Source organism: Macaca fascicularis, chromosome 14 (genome assembly GCF_037993035.2).
Source record: "Macaca fascicularis isolate 582-1 chromosome 14, T2T-MFA8v1.1".
Lineage (NCBI taxonomy): Eukaryota > Metazoa > Chordata > Mammalia > Primates > Cercopithecidae > Macaca > Macaca fascicularis.
This window is the reverse complement of record NC_088388.1, coordinates 110,173,979-110,186,952: the sequence shown is the minus strand read 5'-3', so window position 1 is coordinate 110,186,952 and position 12,974 is coordinate 110,173,979. Positions and strand designations below refer to the sequence as shown.

Below are 12,974 nucleotides of genomic sequence, written 5' to 3'. Positions count from 1 at the left end.
ATTTGAAAAAAATAAATACAGAAACTAGGGAAATCTTAGACACGTGACCCAACTCTCTGCTTTTATAGACAGGGACACTGAGGCTCAGAGAAGAGAAGGGAATTACCCAAGACCATTTGCAGCCAGAAGGAGGGGTTCAAACAGACTAAAGAAGGAGCAGCTTCTCTTTTGGTAGAGGAGAGATGTGTTACCCAAAGTTTCAGGGAAATCAAAGAAACTTTAAGATTATAGAATATACAGCTTCCAATTGCATGTATTTTTCCCTCCTAATACTTCACAAAAAGTCCAAATGCAAATCCCAGATCTGGACATCACAATGTTTACACTTGGTGGTAACTGAATTGTGCACACGATTGGTATAGCAAAGCAGCAGCTGAATGTGGAACTAAACAAAGGTCCAACTAGCAGTCCTGCTGGAAGGACAGCTGGTTTTAGGGACTAAGACAGACAATGCACATCTGTTGTACAGTTAGAGTCTGCCCAACTTTATGGCAATTGCTCTATGTTATAAACACACCGAATGGTGCCTATTCACCTTCTGTTCCTCCAAAATTTCCCATTAAATACGTACTATTGTCATACTTCTTTCCATTGCTTGTAATATTAACCCTCCAAAATAATTAGGAAAGATTAGTAACTGAGAAACCCAGCTGACCATATTGCTTTATCCTCTATGCCCTTGATGTCAAGATTTTAGAAGCAAATTTAAATGTAAGAATTTAGGATAATGTACAGAAAGAAAATAACTGTAAGTCATTCTGATTTGAAAAGCAAAAACTTGAGATTGGCATGCAAGAGTCACGTTGTGTGGAAATAGTTCACTTTTGGTTTCTATATGTAGAGCATGTAAAAATCAAGGCTGTTATAATCCAAATCTATTTCTCACTTGGGATATTTCTCCTTAACATTCTCCTCAATTCAGACCTTATAAAAACAGAGCCAGAAATCTTCATTTATTTTTCCTTAGGTTTATGTAGGATATTAACTTAAAGGAACTTTCGTGTCTATTTTCTTATTGTTCCTGGCTATAGCATTTTGATGAATGAGAAGAGCAAGAGAGCTGTTAGTTTGTCCATAAATCAACAAAATAAATGGAACATCAAACCCTGATTCCTAGGCTCAATCTTAACATCTCCTATACCACACGGCACTTCCCCATCTCCCCAACAGTTTCAGTTCCAAGCTGATTTCCTTTTCTACACAGCAGGTTTTACGTATTTTCCCCTCATGCCAGCTGATGTATATTCAACAATTTTAAATAAATCCATAAGATAGCTTAAGAAAAACTTGATTAAAAGGAACAATGGTCTGAAAAATCACTCACCAACTTTCAAAACAAAACTGAAAAATTGTGGCTATTAGGCTTATTGCTTTTTTTTCTACATATAATAAAGAGGTTATTGAATTTTATGATGTTATTTGAAAATAATTCAATGATTAGCTTTTATAGAACTCAATTGAAATGGTGTAGTTGAAAAAATGCAGCAATCAGAACTTTATGTGTGTGTGTGTGTGTGTGTGTGTGTATTTGGCACTAGATGGTGGTGAATGGCTCACATTTATATATCTTAGTAGAAGATCTAGTAGTGTGGTAAAGAATAACAGAAAAATTCGAGAAAGAAAAAAGAAAAACCATTATTTAAAAATAGACATACATAGCAATAGTTGTGAAACCACAGAATTATAGCTAAAATGTATAGAAGTGGTTTTAATTTCTAGTCTTTGGTGAAAGTCTCTTTTGATGCAAGGGATATTTTTTCTTGTTCCTACTGCAAAGATGTGAGAAACATTTCATGGTATCAAAAACAGATGTTCATGAGGGAAACTGCGGTAAAAATGGATCAACAGAGTCTTGTATAAGTTTATCAGTGTCATCACCAATAAAAGAGCAGCAACTGGGGCATCAAATAGATACCTCCTGAAGTACGCCTATCCAGAGGGGTGGGGGACATAGTTTTCAGAATATGTGAGTATTAGTTTTCTAGGACTGCTGTAACAAATTATCACAATCAGGATGGGTTAAAACTAGCAGCATTGATTCTCTCATAATTCTGGAATTCTGTCCAAAATCAAGGTGTTAGCAGGGCTGTGAGCCCATCAGACTCTAGAGGAGAATTTACCTTTGCCTTTTCAAGCTTCTGGTGGCTGCTGGTAGATATTCCTTGACTGTGGCCTCATCACTCCAATCTTTGCTTAAGTGGTCACATTGCCTTTGTGTATCTTCTCCCTGGTGTGTGCTTCTCTCTCAAAACTCCCCCTTGTGAGGGAGGATACTTGTGGATACATGTGATTATACTGAGAACTCACTTAAATAATGCCAGGTAAGGGCCTCTTCTAAAGATACTTCACTTAACCACAAATTCTGCCATATAAAGCAGAACCCACTGGTCCCAGGGATTTGACATGGGATCTTTGGGGCTCCATTTTTTAACCTACCACGATGTGCTTATGGTAAACCGTATGGTAGGGCCTCTGACTGGTCATTACTCATGCTGTTAGCTACAAATTTTGAGCATGTCTAATGAATAACTTCTCTGACTGAACTTGCTCGAGATATGAGAGTCATTGTGTCCTAGTGCATTGGTATGAAAGAGGGGAGGTGGTCTCAGTATGAGCCATCGAATCAGAGCCCCACAGTGTCTCCCATAACATGATGTTCCATGATTCTTTCTTATTGGGTTGCATTTGCAACAGGGACAGAAATAGGCCCTCGAGAGTGGATGACTAATGTATATGATATCCTTGAGATTTACAGATATTCTAGAGTAGTGGTTGAGAGGATGAAACATCAGTAAGTGGACAGTAAGGGCAATTCATGCAAATGTCTAAAGTCCAAATAACCGCATTTTGGGACTTTATGCATTTAATTATCTGAATTTAAAAAGTCAGTGAAGTGAGGATGAGGGTAAGCTACTAGTGTTGAGATGCTGGATAATATGATGGGGGCAGGAAGTTAAGGGTGAGTTCATACCATCTATGCACTGGATGCCTGAGAATATCTACCATGGTTAGAGCCAGTGCATACTTTTGTTGTTCTAGAAGTTGTCTCTACATGGTATATTTTCTTTTCAAAAAACCTCTTTGTTTGCATGTATCAGAGATTATTCTACTTTAGTCCCCATTGGCCGTTCCCTTTAAATATGGAATGTGGGCCGCGTGCGGTGGCTCACGCCTGTAATCCCAGCACTTTGGGAGGCTTAGGTGGGTGGATTACCTGAGGTCAGGAGTTCGAGACCAGCTTGGCCAACATGGTGAAACCCTGTCTCTACTGAAAATACAAAAATTAGCCGGGTGTGGTGGCACATGCCTGTAATCCCAGCTAATCGGGAGGCTGAGGCAGGAGAATTGCTTGAGCCCAGGAGGTGGAGGTTACAGTGAGCTGAGATTGTGCCACTGCACTCCAGCCTGGCCGACAGAGCGAGACTCTGTCTCAGAAAAAAAAAAAAAAAAAAAGGAATGTGGAATTAGGAGCCATCTGTTACTTGTAAATTGTGCAGCTTTGAAATATTACTTCCCTTTTCTTGTTCTCAAAGCACTCATCTGTAAACTGGGAAACTGTGTAAATATCAATCAGAGGGTTAAGTGTGTCTATCAAATGCAACAACACATGAGAAAGTGCACTTTAAACTGTCCTTACATAAATGTTATTATAGTCATCATATTATATGGCTATGCTGCCTGGTATTTTGTCTTCAGCATTCAGTCGAGGGCTGCTTGGTTGCTAAGTTCTTGTATTTTTCAAATATGTAAGTATTTTTTCTTTCCACCAGGTTATTTGGTGTTCAGTGGCATGAACTATGTATTATATATGTTTCTTGTATCCACTTTCTCTGTAAGAGACCCAGTGTCACTGGGTCAGTAGCAAGAGCTCAGCAAGTTCTTATCTGAAGAGAGATAAAAACCTTGGCTGTGACATGTGAGGCTTAGACACTTGCTCTTTGCTCTATGGCAAAGTTCTCAAACAGTGATGTGCAAAGGCACCACCCAAGGAGCTTGTAAAAAAATGATACAATGACCACGGCTTGGCTCCAACCCAATAATAGTAGACATGGGACAGGTCCAGGGATCTGTATTTTAAAATGAAATAAAATAATATGATTTATTATGAATTATGTTTCAAGTGTCTCATTTTATAAAAAGTAAAAACTCACCAAAAAATAAAGAAAGGAAACAAAACCTGTGACTTGATAGCCACAGATCTTGAGCAAGAAGTCATATTTGGTAAATTTTAAAGAGAAAAAGTATGTCCACCATTTGGGTATACGCTTTCATGCCCTTTAATGGAAATTTCCTTTTTCTCTAACTCTGGTATGGTGCCTTATCATTTGTATATAGGCATTGATGATACAAGGTGTGAATTACACACTCATTCACCCTGGGCAGACGCCATGTTTGTTCCTTGGTGATGGATGTTACCCTTATGTGCAACTCTTGTCTTTCCAGTTGATAGTTTGCCTGAAACTTTCATCAACTTTCATAATTTAGTTGCTGTCTCATGTTAGTGGCAGTTACTGTGGTCAAGTAACCCATATGATTCCACTTGAAGCTATGGTTCATTTTAAGTAGATTCTGAATTCCTTCTCTCTCTCTCTAGTCTAAGAGACTAGATTTGGATTGATATTTTATTTTTATTATTATTACTGTTTTTGAGACAGAGTCTCACTGTGTTGCCCAGGCTGGAGTGCAGTGACATGAACTCAGCTCACTGCAACCTCTGCCTCCCAGGTTCAAATGATTCTCCCACCTCAGCCTCCTGAGTAGCTGACATTACAGGCACGAACCACCACACCCGGCTAATTTCTGTATTTTTAGTAGAGATGGGGTTTCACCATGTTGGCCAGGCTGGTCTGGAACTCCTGACCTCAAGTGATCTGCCTGCCTCAATCTCCCAAAGTGCTGGGATTACAGGCATGAGACACTGTGCCCTGCTGTATTGATATTTTTATCACACACCCCAGGTCATTCTGAGCAGGCACTGTGAGAAGCACTGAACTGGGAGCAGACAAGGAGCCAATTTTTCAGATTTCTCTGTGGCAGATAAGCTCCATTTGTTTAACTAGAAGAGAGGTGGTGACTTAAAAGAAAGGATAATGGCCGGACGTGTTGGGTCACGCCTCTAATCCCAGCACTTTGAGAGGCTGAGGCAGGCGGATCACGAGGTCAGGAGTTTGATACCCCGGCCAACATAGTGAAACCTCGTCTCTACTAAAAATACAAAAAAACAAAATTAGCCGGGCGTGATGGCAGGCGCCTGTAATCCCAGCTACTTGGGAGGCTGAGGCAGGAGAATCGCTTGAATCGCTTGACCCTGGAAGGCGGCGGTTGCAGTGAGCTGAGATCGCACCAGGGCACACCAGCCTGGGCAACAGGCAACAGTGTGAGACTCCGTCTCAAAAAAAAAAAAAAAAAAAAAAAAAAAAAGGATAACATAAAATATGCAATAAAAGCTGTTCCTGGATGGGAGGAAATTGAACGTTCATTTGAAGCATGTCCCAGGAGTTTGATTTTGGAGCAGAGTTGAACATGGTGCCAACGTTCTCAGCAGACATGCTGGAAGAGCCAGTACCTGCTGTGTATCAGCCCCTGCACTAGGTACTGGACATGGTTGCCTCATTTATTTCTGGTCATCGGCTCTCATGCCCTGCACCCAGCTGGTGCCAACAGATGCCTGACATTCACGTGATTATATTTTACTTGATAGAATAGGTGTTTATATGTTGATCTTGGTGACCAAATGATATTGCCATTCTAAAATCATTTCTGAGATCTGATGTAACTACTTAAACATTTGGGGTATACAGTAGAACTATTTATAAAGACACGGATGGCAGATAAAGATTTTAGACTCAGAACGTCTCCTACTAGGATTTAAAAATCTGATTTGGCATGTTACAGAGATTTTTTTTTTTAAGTTATCTCTGTTGGGTTTAGAATAACAATTATGTGGATGAAGGTGAGTATTATTCCCACCAACCAAGCCCTTGTTGGTAATCCATGGGTTGGGGAAATGAAAAAGCCAGGACACAACATCTTTCAATTGCTGTGAACCACGGTAGCCAGCCAGTAAGATCCCAGAGCTCCTGGTGCTCCTGCTGGCTGCTAACAGACATGCCATAATTTTAATAACAGTTAGAGATATTTATAGCTGGAAGGGACCCCGGAGGTCATTTTGCCTAACTCATTTCATATTGGGCCCAGAAGAGTAAAGTGACTTCCCCAGGGCCACATGACTGGTTCCCGGCAAGGGCCAGGGCCCCTCTCTACTGGTGTTCCTCCACTCCACAGGCTTCTCAGTCAGGAGGAGCACCAGCATTTATTGACTGTGATTTATGTGACATCCAGTTATAATGGAATAGGAATTCTGTTTCTAAGGGCATATAGTCAATAGCAGATGAATAAAGACATGAAAACTCTTTCAAAAAGGGCATGAAAACCAGCATAAAGTAGACTAGGATGAGATTGAAGTAAAGGGAGTGTAAGTTAAGGTGTAAATGCTGGCACCACTAAGTGAGAGAGAGATCGTCAGTCATGGGGCGATTGTGTACTGTGTGCCAGTTAAAGGAAGGCTTTGCTTTGAGAATATCAGACCCAGAAAGTGGGGGATTGGTGTGTGGATAAAGGGAGAGGAGAGAGAACCTGCAAGCACCTCAGAATGTGTTAAATTGGGACTTACATTAAGTCTTGAGTTACTTGTTTGCCTGGATCGTTTTTCAGCCAGGAGATCTTTGACTGTATGCTTCACTCTCACGCCTTGATACACTCGTTTGCTGTGGTCTCCTGGGACTTAAGCAAATGGAATAGTCACAACAAATGTGGATGGAATCATTAGGTTAACCTCCCATAGGACATATTTAGGGGCTGATCATTGTGATGTCATTTTCTTGATAGAATGCTAGAATTCTTGGATTTGAAGTGGCTTTGATAGAGTGGCTTCAATAGAGCCCTGTCTCCTGGTCTTTGATAGAGACTCATCTAAGCTCTACAAGTGACAGAAACACCGTTCCATCATCTACACAACAGCTCTTCAAAGTCCTTTTCTTGTACTCTGATTTGTCAAGATTTACTCTGTCAAGGTTTACAATTTGTGCTTTAATCACAAGACCAAGGATTGGCTGCAACTTGGAATGATGCTTCTAAATGCATGAGGTAGAAGTTAGATTTGTATGATTCAGGTTACAGCATAACAGTATTCCTGCCCTATTATACCTGATGGGAGTGAGCAGGTCAACGGGAATTTTAAGAAGATTATGTTCTTAAGAAGAAAGTTGTTTGTTATTGGTTTACTGCACGAAATAAATATGCTTTGTTTTTGAAAATCGGTGATTCAACATGAGGAGTTACTGCTTTGAAATAAGGCAGAGGATAAATAAGGAATCATTCATTCATTTAACAGATATTTATTGAGCACTTACTATATTCACTTACTGAAGACGTTGTAGTGCTTGGCAATTTACATGTATTACTTCATTTGATCTGTTTTACAGATGGGGAAACTAAGGTCTGGGACTAAATTATTTGCAAGGTCTCATAGCTGCTTATAAGCAATGGAACTGGCATCCAGACTTAGGTCAGTTTGTAGTATCAACAACCAGAAAAATTTGCTGTTTTCATCATGGGGGAATTACAGACAGGTAACAGACTATAGAGAAAAACATTTCCCCAAAGTTCTAAAATTGACAACATTGCTTCTAGGCATAGTGAGAACCTTATTACTGAGGATGGTGAGGAAATAATAAGAGAATCTTTTGTTTGGCCTATTCTAGAAAGCATTTATGCACCAAATTAGTGGTTCTACTAGAGGAATTCTAAGATGTTTTCTAACTCTATAATTGTTGTTCTGTAGTAGGTTAAATAACTTCCATTTAATTAAAATTAAATCCATTATAGTTGAGGTGTTGCTGGCTTACCAGCAAATTCAGCTGGTACAGAATTCAGCATCAGTGTGTGTGGCAGAATATAAAAACAAATGTATGTATGAGCCACATAACCTAAATTAATCTCTAATCTGGCTGAATTTGTAGATAGTCTAGAATATATTTCATTTATGAGTCAAATTGCATTGTAAAAAGAATGAAAGGAAGGAAGGAAGGAAGGAAGGAAGAAATGAAAGCTACAACCAGAGGTAGTATGGTGCATTGGAGAAAAGAGGTTGCTGGTAATCACAACTACACATTAGTCACTAACTTGGAACAATAATAATCTCTCAGTTCCATTTTCCTCATGTGTAAAATGGGTATGATCACCTCTTCTTAGCTGTCTTCAGAGGATCAGAAGGCAAAAATAGGACATACATGTGAAAATTCCTTGAAAACTAACAAGCTTCATATAAAACACCGATACAAAATGAAGAAGAAAAACAAATCCAGGTTCCAAGACAATGTATTATTTAATTCAAGTAAAGCATATGCAGCCTTATTTCCGCAAAACAAAGTTATTTGAATCATCATTTGGGTCTAATTTTGATGGAATTTGGTCTATATATGTTATAATTAAAGAAGCTTGAAATACTTCTTTGAAATCAGCTTCAAATTTAAATCTTACTGACCTTATGATTGTTCCAAAGGAATCTAAGTGTTGCTTCTAGAATTGTGTGTGATGCTCTACTTTGGAAAAGCCTAAGGCCACATTGATTTATCGATTATTGATTGAGTGTTTTCGGTGTGTCAGAACTGGGGATACAAAAGAACATGGCTGTCTAGTGGGGAGAGAAATACTTTAAAATAAAATAATTGTGAGGCAAACGTGCTAACTGCAAGAACAGAAATATACCTAGGATAGTCAGAGAAACCCAGAATGCATCACTTCCTTGTAGGGGGGAGAGAGACTCAGCGAAGGCAAGGTGATACCTGAGTTGGGGTTTAAAGCAAGGTAGGGTGTGTGTGGTGATGGCAAAATAGGCAGGAAGACAGCACGGGCAAAGTCCTGGAGGCAAGGACAGAAAGAGGAAGTGGCAGGAAGTCAGGCTGGGGTCAATTATGATGTTTCTGGTATAGGGAAAAGTTTGGAATGCATCCTGTAGGCAATGTGCCATTGGGGGCTTTTAAGAGAGTGATGTTGGTTTCATTTGCATTTTAGATCAACTTTTCTGGCAGCTGAGAGAAAGGTGGTTTTGAGAATCACAAAGCTGCAGGAAGATCAGTCAGGAGTGTTCTAGAATAATCCAGGCAAGAGCTAATGGGGTCTGAGTAGTGGTGGATGGGAGGGCAAGGATCAGACAGGTTTGAACATTATTTAAACATGAGAGAGAAGAAGATTCAAAGGTGAAGCTCAAGTTTGCACCATGGAATTGCTCTCAGTACGTAAGTTTCAGAACCATCGTGATGTGGATGGTAATGAAACCAAGAAAGAGGATGAAATCCGTTGGGGGAGTGATTGAAAGATAAAGTCACATGGTGGCACACATAGAAAAGAATAATGAGCACCTGGCATACTGGGGTAAACAGGCCAGTCTACTTCCAAGAGCTGAGAGGATCAGTATCTTTGTAATGCCTATAACACTGATTTCCAACACACAGGTTTGGAAGCTCTGGACTAAATGATTAAAGATGGAAGCCTGGGGAACAGTCACATTTGAATGGTTGTCAGAGGAGGAGAGGAGAACCCTATGAAGAAGATATGGGAAGACTAATTGGAGAAGAAACAGGAAAAACCAGGGGAATAAGGCATCCTAGAAATCTGGGGAAGAGATTTCAAGAAAGAAACAAAAAAAAGTCAGAGGCAACAGAGTAGTTCAGGAAGATAAGGACAGAAAAACATCTCTTGCTTTCAATTCAGTGGTTGGCATTGAGCTTACCAAGAGTAATTCAGAAGTGTGGGATGGCTGGAAGGCAGATAATAATGTCAATGGAGGAGGTAGACACAGGAAAGGGAGACTATTTCTTCTTGAAGTTTGAATGAGAAAGGGAAACAAGAGATTGAGTGATAATTAGAGAGAATTATGGTGTCAAGGAGAGGTTTGCTTATGTTCTTATATCTATTGATGCATTTATGAGTGAGAGAGAGTTGAAAATATTTAAACAGGACAGAGGGAAGACTAATGGCTTAGAAAAGAGAGACAGAATGATGGAAAGAGGTCTTGAAAAGGCAGAAAGAAATTAAGGCCAAGGGCACAAATTGACCCTCAACTTCTGAGACTGAAGTACAGAAAGTCAGGGTGTGTGGGGGGGTGGTGGTACAGCCAGTGACTACGACAGCTCTAGTGCACATCAAGCAGGCTGGTGTAGGAGAGCAACTCCAAACCAGGCAGAACCAGGCAGGGGTCAAAGCCAGACAGACAAGTCAAAGAATATACATTGGTCATTCTCAAATGTGATCCCTGGACCAGCAGCATCAGCATTGACTAGGAACTAGCTAGAAATGCAAATTCTCAGACCCTACTCCAAATGTACCGAATCAGAAACCCTAGGGTGGGGCCTAGCCTTCCAGGTGATTCTGATGCTCTCTGACGTTGGAGAACCACAGATATACATATGAGTTAGGCCTTTAGAAGGTTCCTGTGGAGGTGGGGTGGTCAACTCTAATCTACACAGTCCTGGCTGAGCAAGAGGGGGAGTATCTGACTTACTGAGGTCGGTGTGGACTTAGACAGCTCTGGGAAGGAGGAGGGCCTGGGAGTTGAGAAGGTCCAGGCTGGATCCTTTGTGTATTTGCAGACGGTCTCTGCTTTGGTTTTTTTTTTTTTTTTTAAGTGCTTTTTAATTGATGATTTTAATCTGAATTAGCAATCTATACTTTATGTGTATGCCAAAAAGCCTAGGGGAAATACACCTATTCTAAATAAGTTTAACAAATAACCACATGGTGATTAATAGAGGAATAAAGTTCATGAGATGGCAAATATCCAGATGAAAACTTCTGAAGTTTTGTCATAAAACAATCAGTCTTATGTACCAGTTGGCACCGACTTAGTGCAAAGCATGGGGCTATATGCCACAGGGGATGCAAAATAACTTTAGAACATATAGCAGATGTCCTCAAAGAGATCTTATTTTAGTGAGAGAAATCAGACATTCACGTGTGAAAGAGCAGGGGAGGGGGAAGAGTACACTTTGGATTGTTGATGAAAGTTTTGTGGGAAGGGATGCGACTTAGGCTGGATTGAGAAGCATGTGGACAGGTTAGGAGGAAGGAGAACAGCCTGGTAGACAGCAGGCATCGGTGAGCAAGAACAAAGAGGCAGAAAGCAGAAAAGATGTGTGCAGGGGTAAGGAATGAGTACAGTTGGAGATACTAGATTTAAGTGCCATATAGATGTAATTGCATTTCAAATGGGTATCTCCAACCCAGACATGGACTTTAGTCTTGGATATCCATCTATGCTTGGATGTCTAGTAGACATCTCAAACTCCACATGTCCAAATATGAACTCCATTCTTCCTTTCCACATTTGTTTTATCTGAAACTTTTCCTGTCTCAGTTGATGGCAGCCCATCTTTGGAGTCACTCAGTCCCAAAGCTATAGAGTCATTCTAGGCTCCTCTCTCTCATCTTTCACAGTCTATTCTTTAGCAATTCCTGATGGTGCTACCTACAAAATACATCCAGAGTCTGCTGACTTTTCTTTACTCCTCTGCTAATATCCAGGCTCCACCCACTGCAATTTCTACAATAATGCAGCAGCCTTCCAACTGGTTTTCCTGCTTCCACCTCCACCCTGCCCTGGTCTAGTTGCAACACAGTAGACAGGGTGATCTTTGGAAAAAGCAAGTTCAATTGTGTCACTGCTCTGCTCTAAACCCTACAGTGGTCCACCGTGACACTCACAGGAAGAACCAAAGTCCTCATAATGACTTTACATGACCCTGTTCCCTGAAACAGGGTTTCATCTCCTAAGACTCATCTCCTTGCTTACTGTACCCCAGCGTTTCTGAAGTGCCCCAAGCACACTTCTGCCTTAAGACTTCTGCACTGGCTGTCTCTACTGTCTGGAGTACTCTATTCCCCATTATCCACATGGTTAAATGCTTTTGTCTCCTTCAAGTCTTGGCTCAAATGTCATCTTCTCAAGGAGAACATACTTGAAATTGCATCCTCCCCAGAAAATATTACTGATCCCCTTACTCTACTCTAGTTTTTCTGTCTATGCTGCACTTGCCACTCTATTATGTCCTATGTCGTTTCCTTATGGAGCACATTTATTATTGTCTGTCTGCTTCTTGCTAGAATGTAAGCTCCACGAAGTGGGGGTTTTGCCTGTTTTTACTCATGGATGCATCCCAAGTGCTAGTGCCTGGAACACAGGAAGCTTTCTGTAAATATTTGTTGAAAACATTTGTTTTTGGTTGAAAATAATGGACATCTTAAAGGTCTAAAAAGTTGGCTGCAAAAATTTACAGTTTATGTTGTAAGGTACGGAAACCACTGAATTTTTTGGACAGAAGAGTATTATGGCTCTTACATTTTTTGGAAGTTCAGTCTGAGGGTAGATTCTAGAATGGGCTGGCGATGAGAAAACTGAGAGGGTGGGAAATGGTAAAACGGAGGCTAGCCAGAAACACTGGAAATGACAAGGAAAGGACATATTTAAGAGACCTTTCAAGGGAAAAGACACACGCACACACACATGCACCACACACACGCACACACACTACCACTCAAACACACATGCACACACACCACACACACGCACACACACCACGCATGCAAACACACACGCATGCACACACGTACACACGCATGCACACACCACACACGCGCACACACCACACACATGCACACACACCATGCACGCAAACACACACATGCACACACACCACACACATGCACACACACCACGCACGCAAACACACACATGCACGCACACACACCACACACACACACACACGCATGTGCACACACCACACACAACACATGCACACACACGAACACACACACATGCACACACATGCACACACACGCACACACACCATTCACGCAAACACACATACGCACACACACACACGCACGTGCACATACCACACACCACACACACACGA

General features: G+C 40.9%; 1 protein-coding gene across 1 annotated transcript in view; it reads right to left on the bottom strand.

Annotated features, from left to right (window-relative positions):
* POU2AF2 (POU class 2 homeobox associating factor 2) overlaps positions 1-12,974 on the bottom strand; it is a 106,416-nt gene that overhangs the window by 23,357 nt on the left and 70,085 nt on the right. Inside the window, exon 3 of the mRNA XM_074015746.1 lies at positions 6,674-6,783. Coding sequence (XP_073871847.1) covers positions 6,674-6,783 — 110 coding nt within the window. The remainder of the gene's footprint in view (positions 1-6,673; positions 6,784-12,974) is intronic.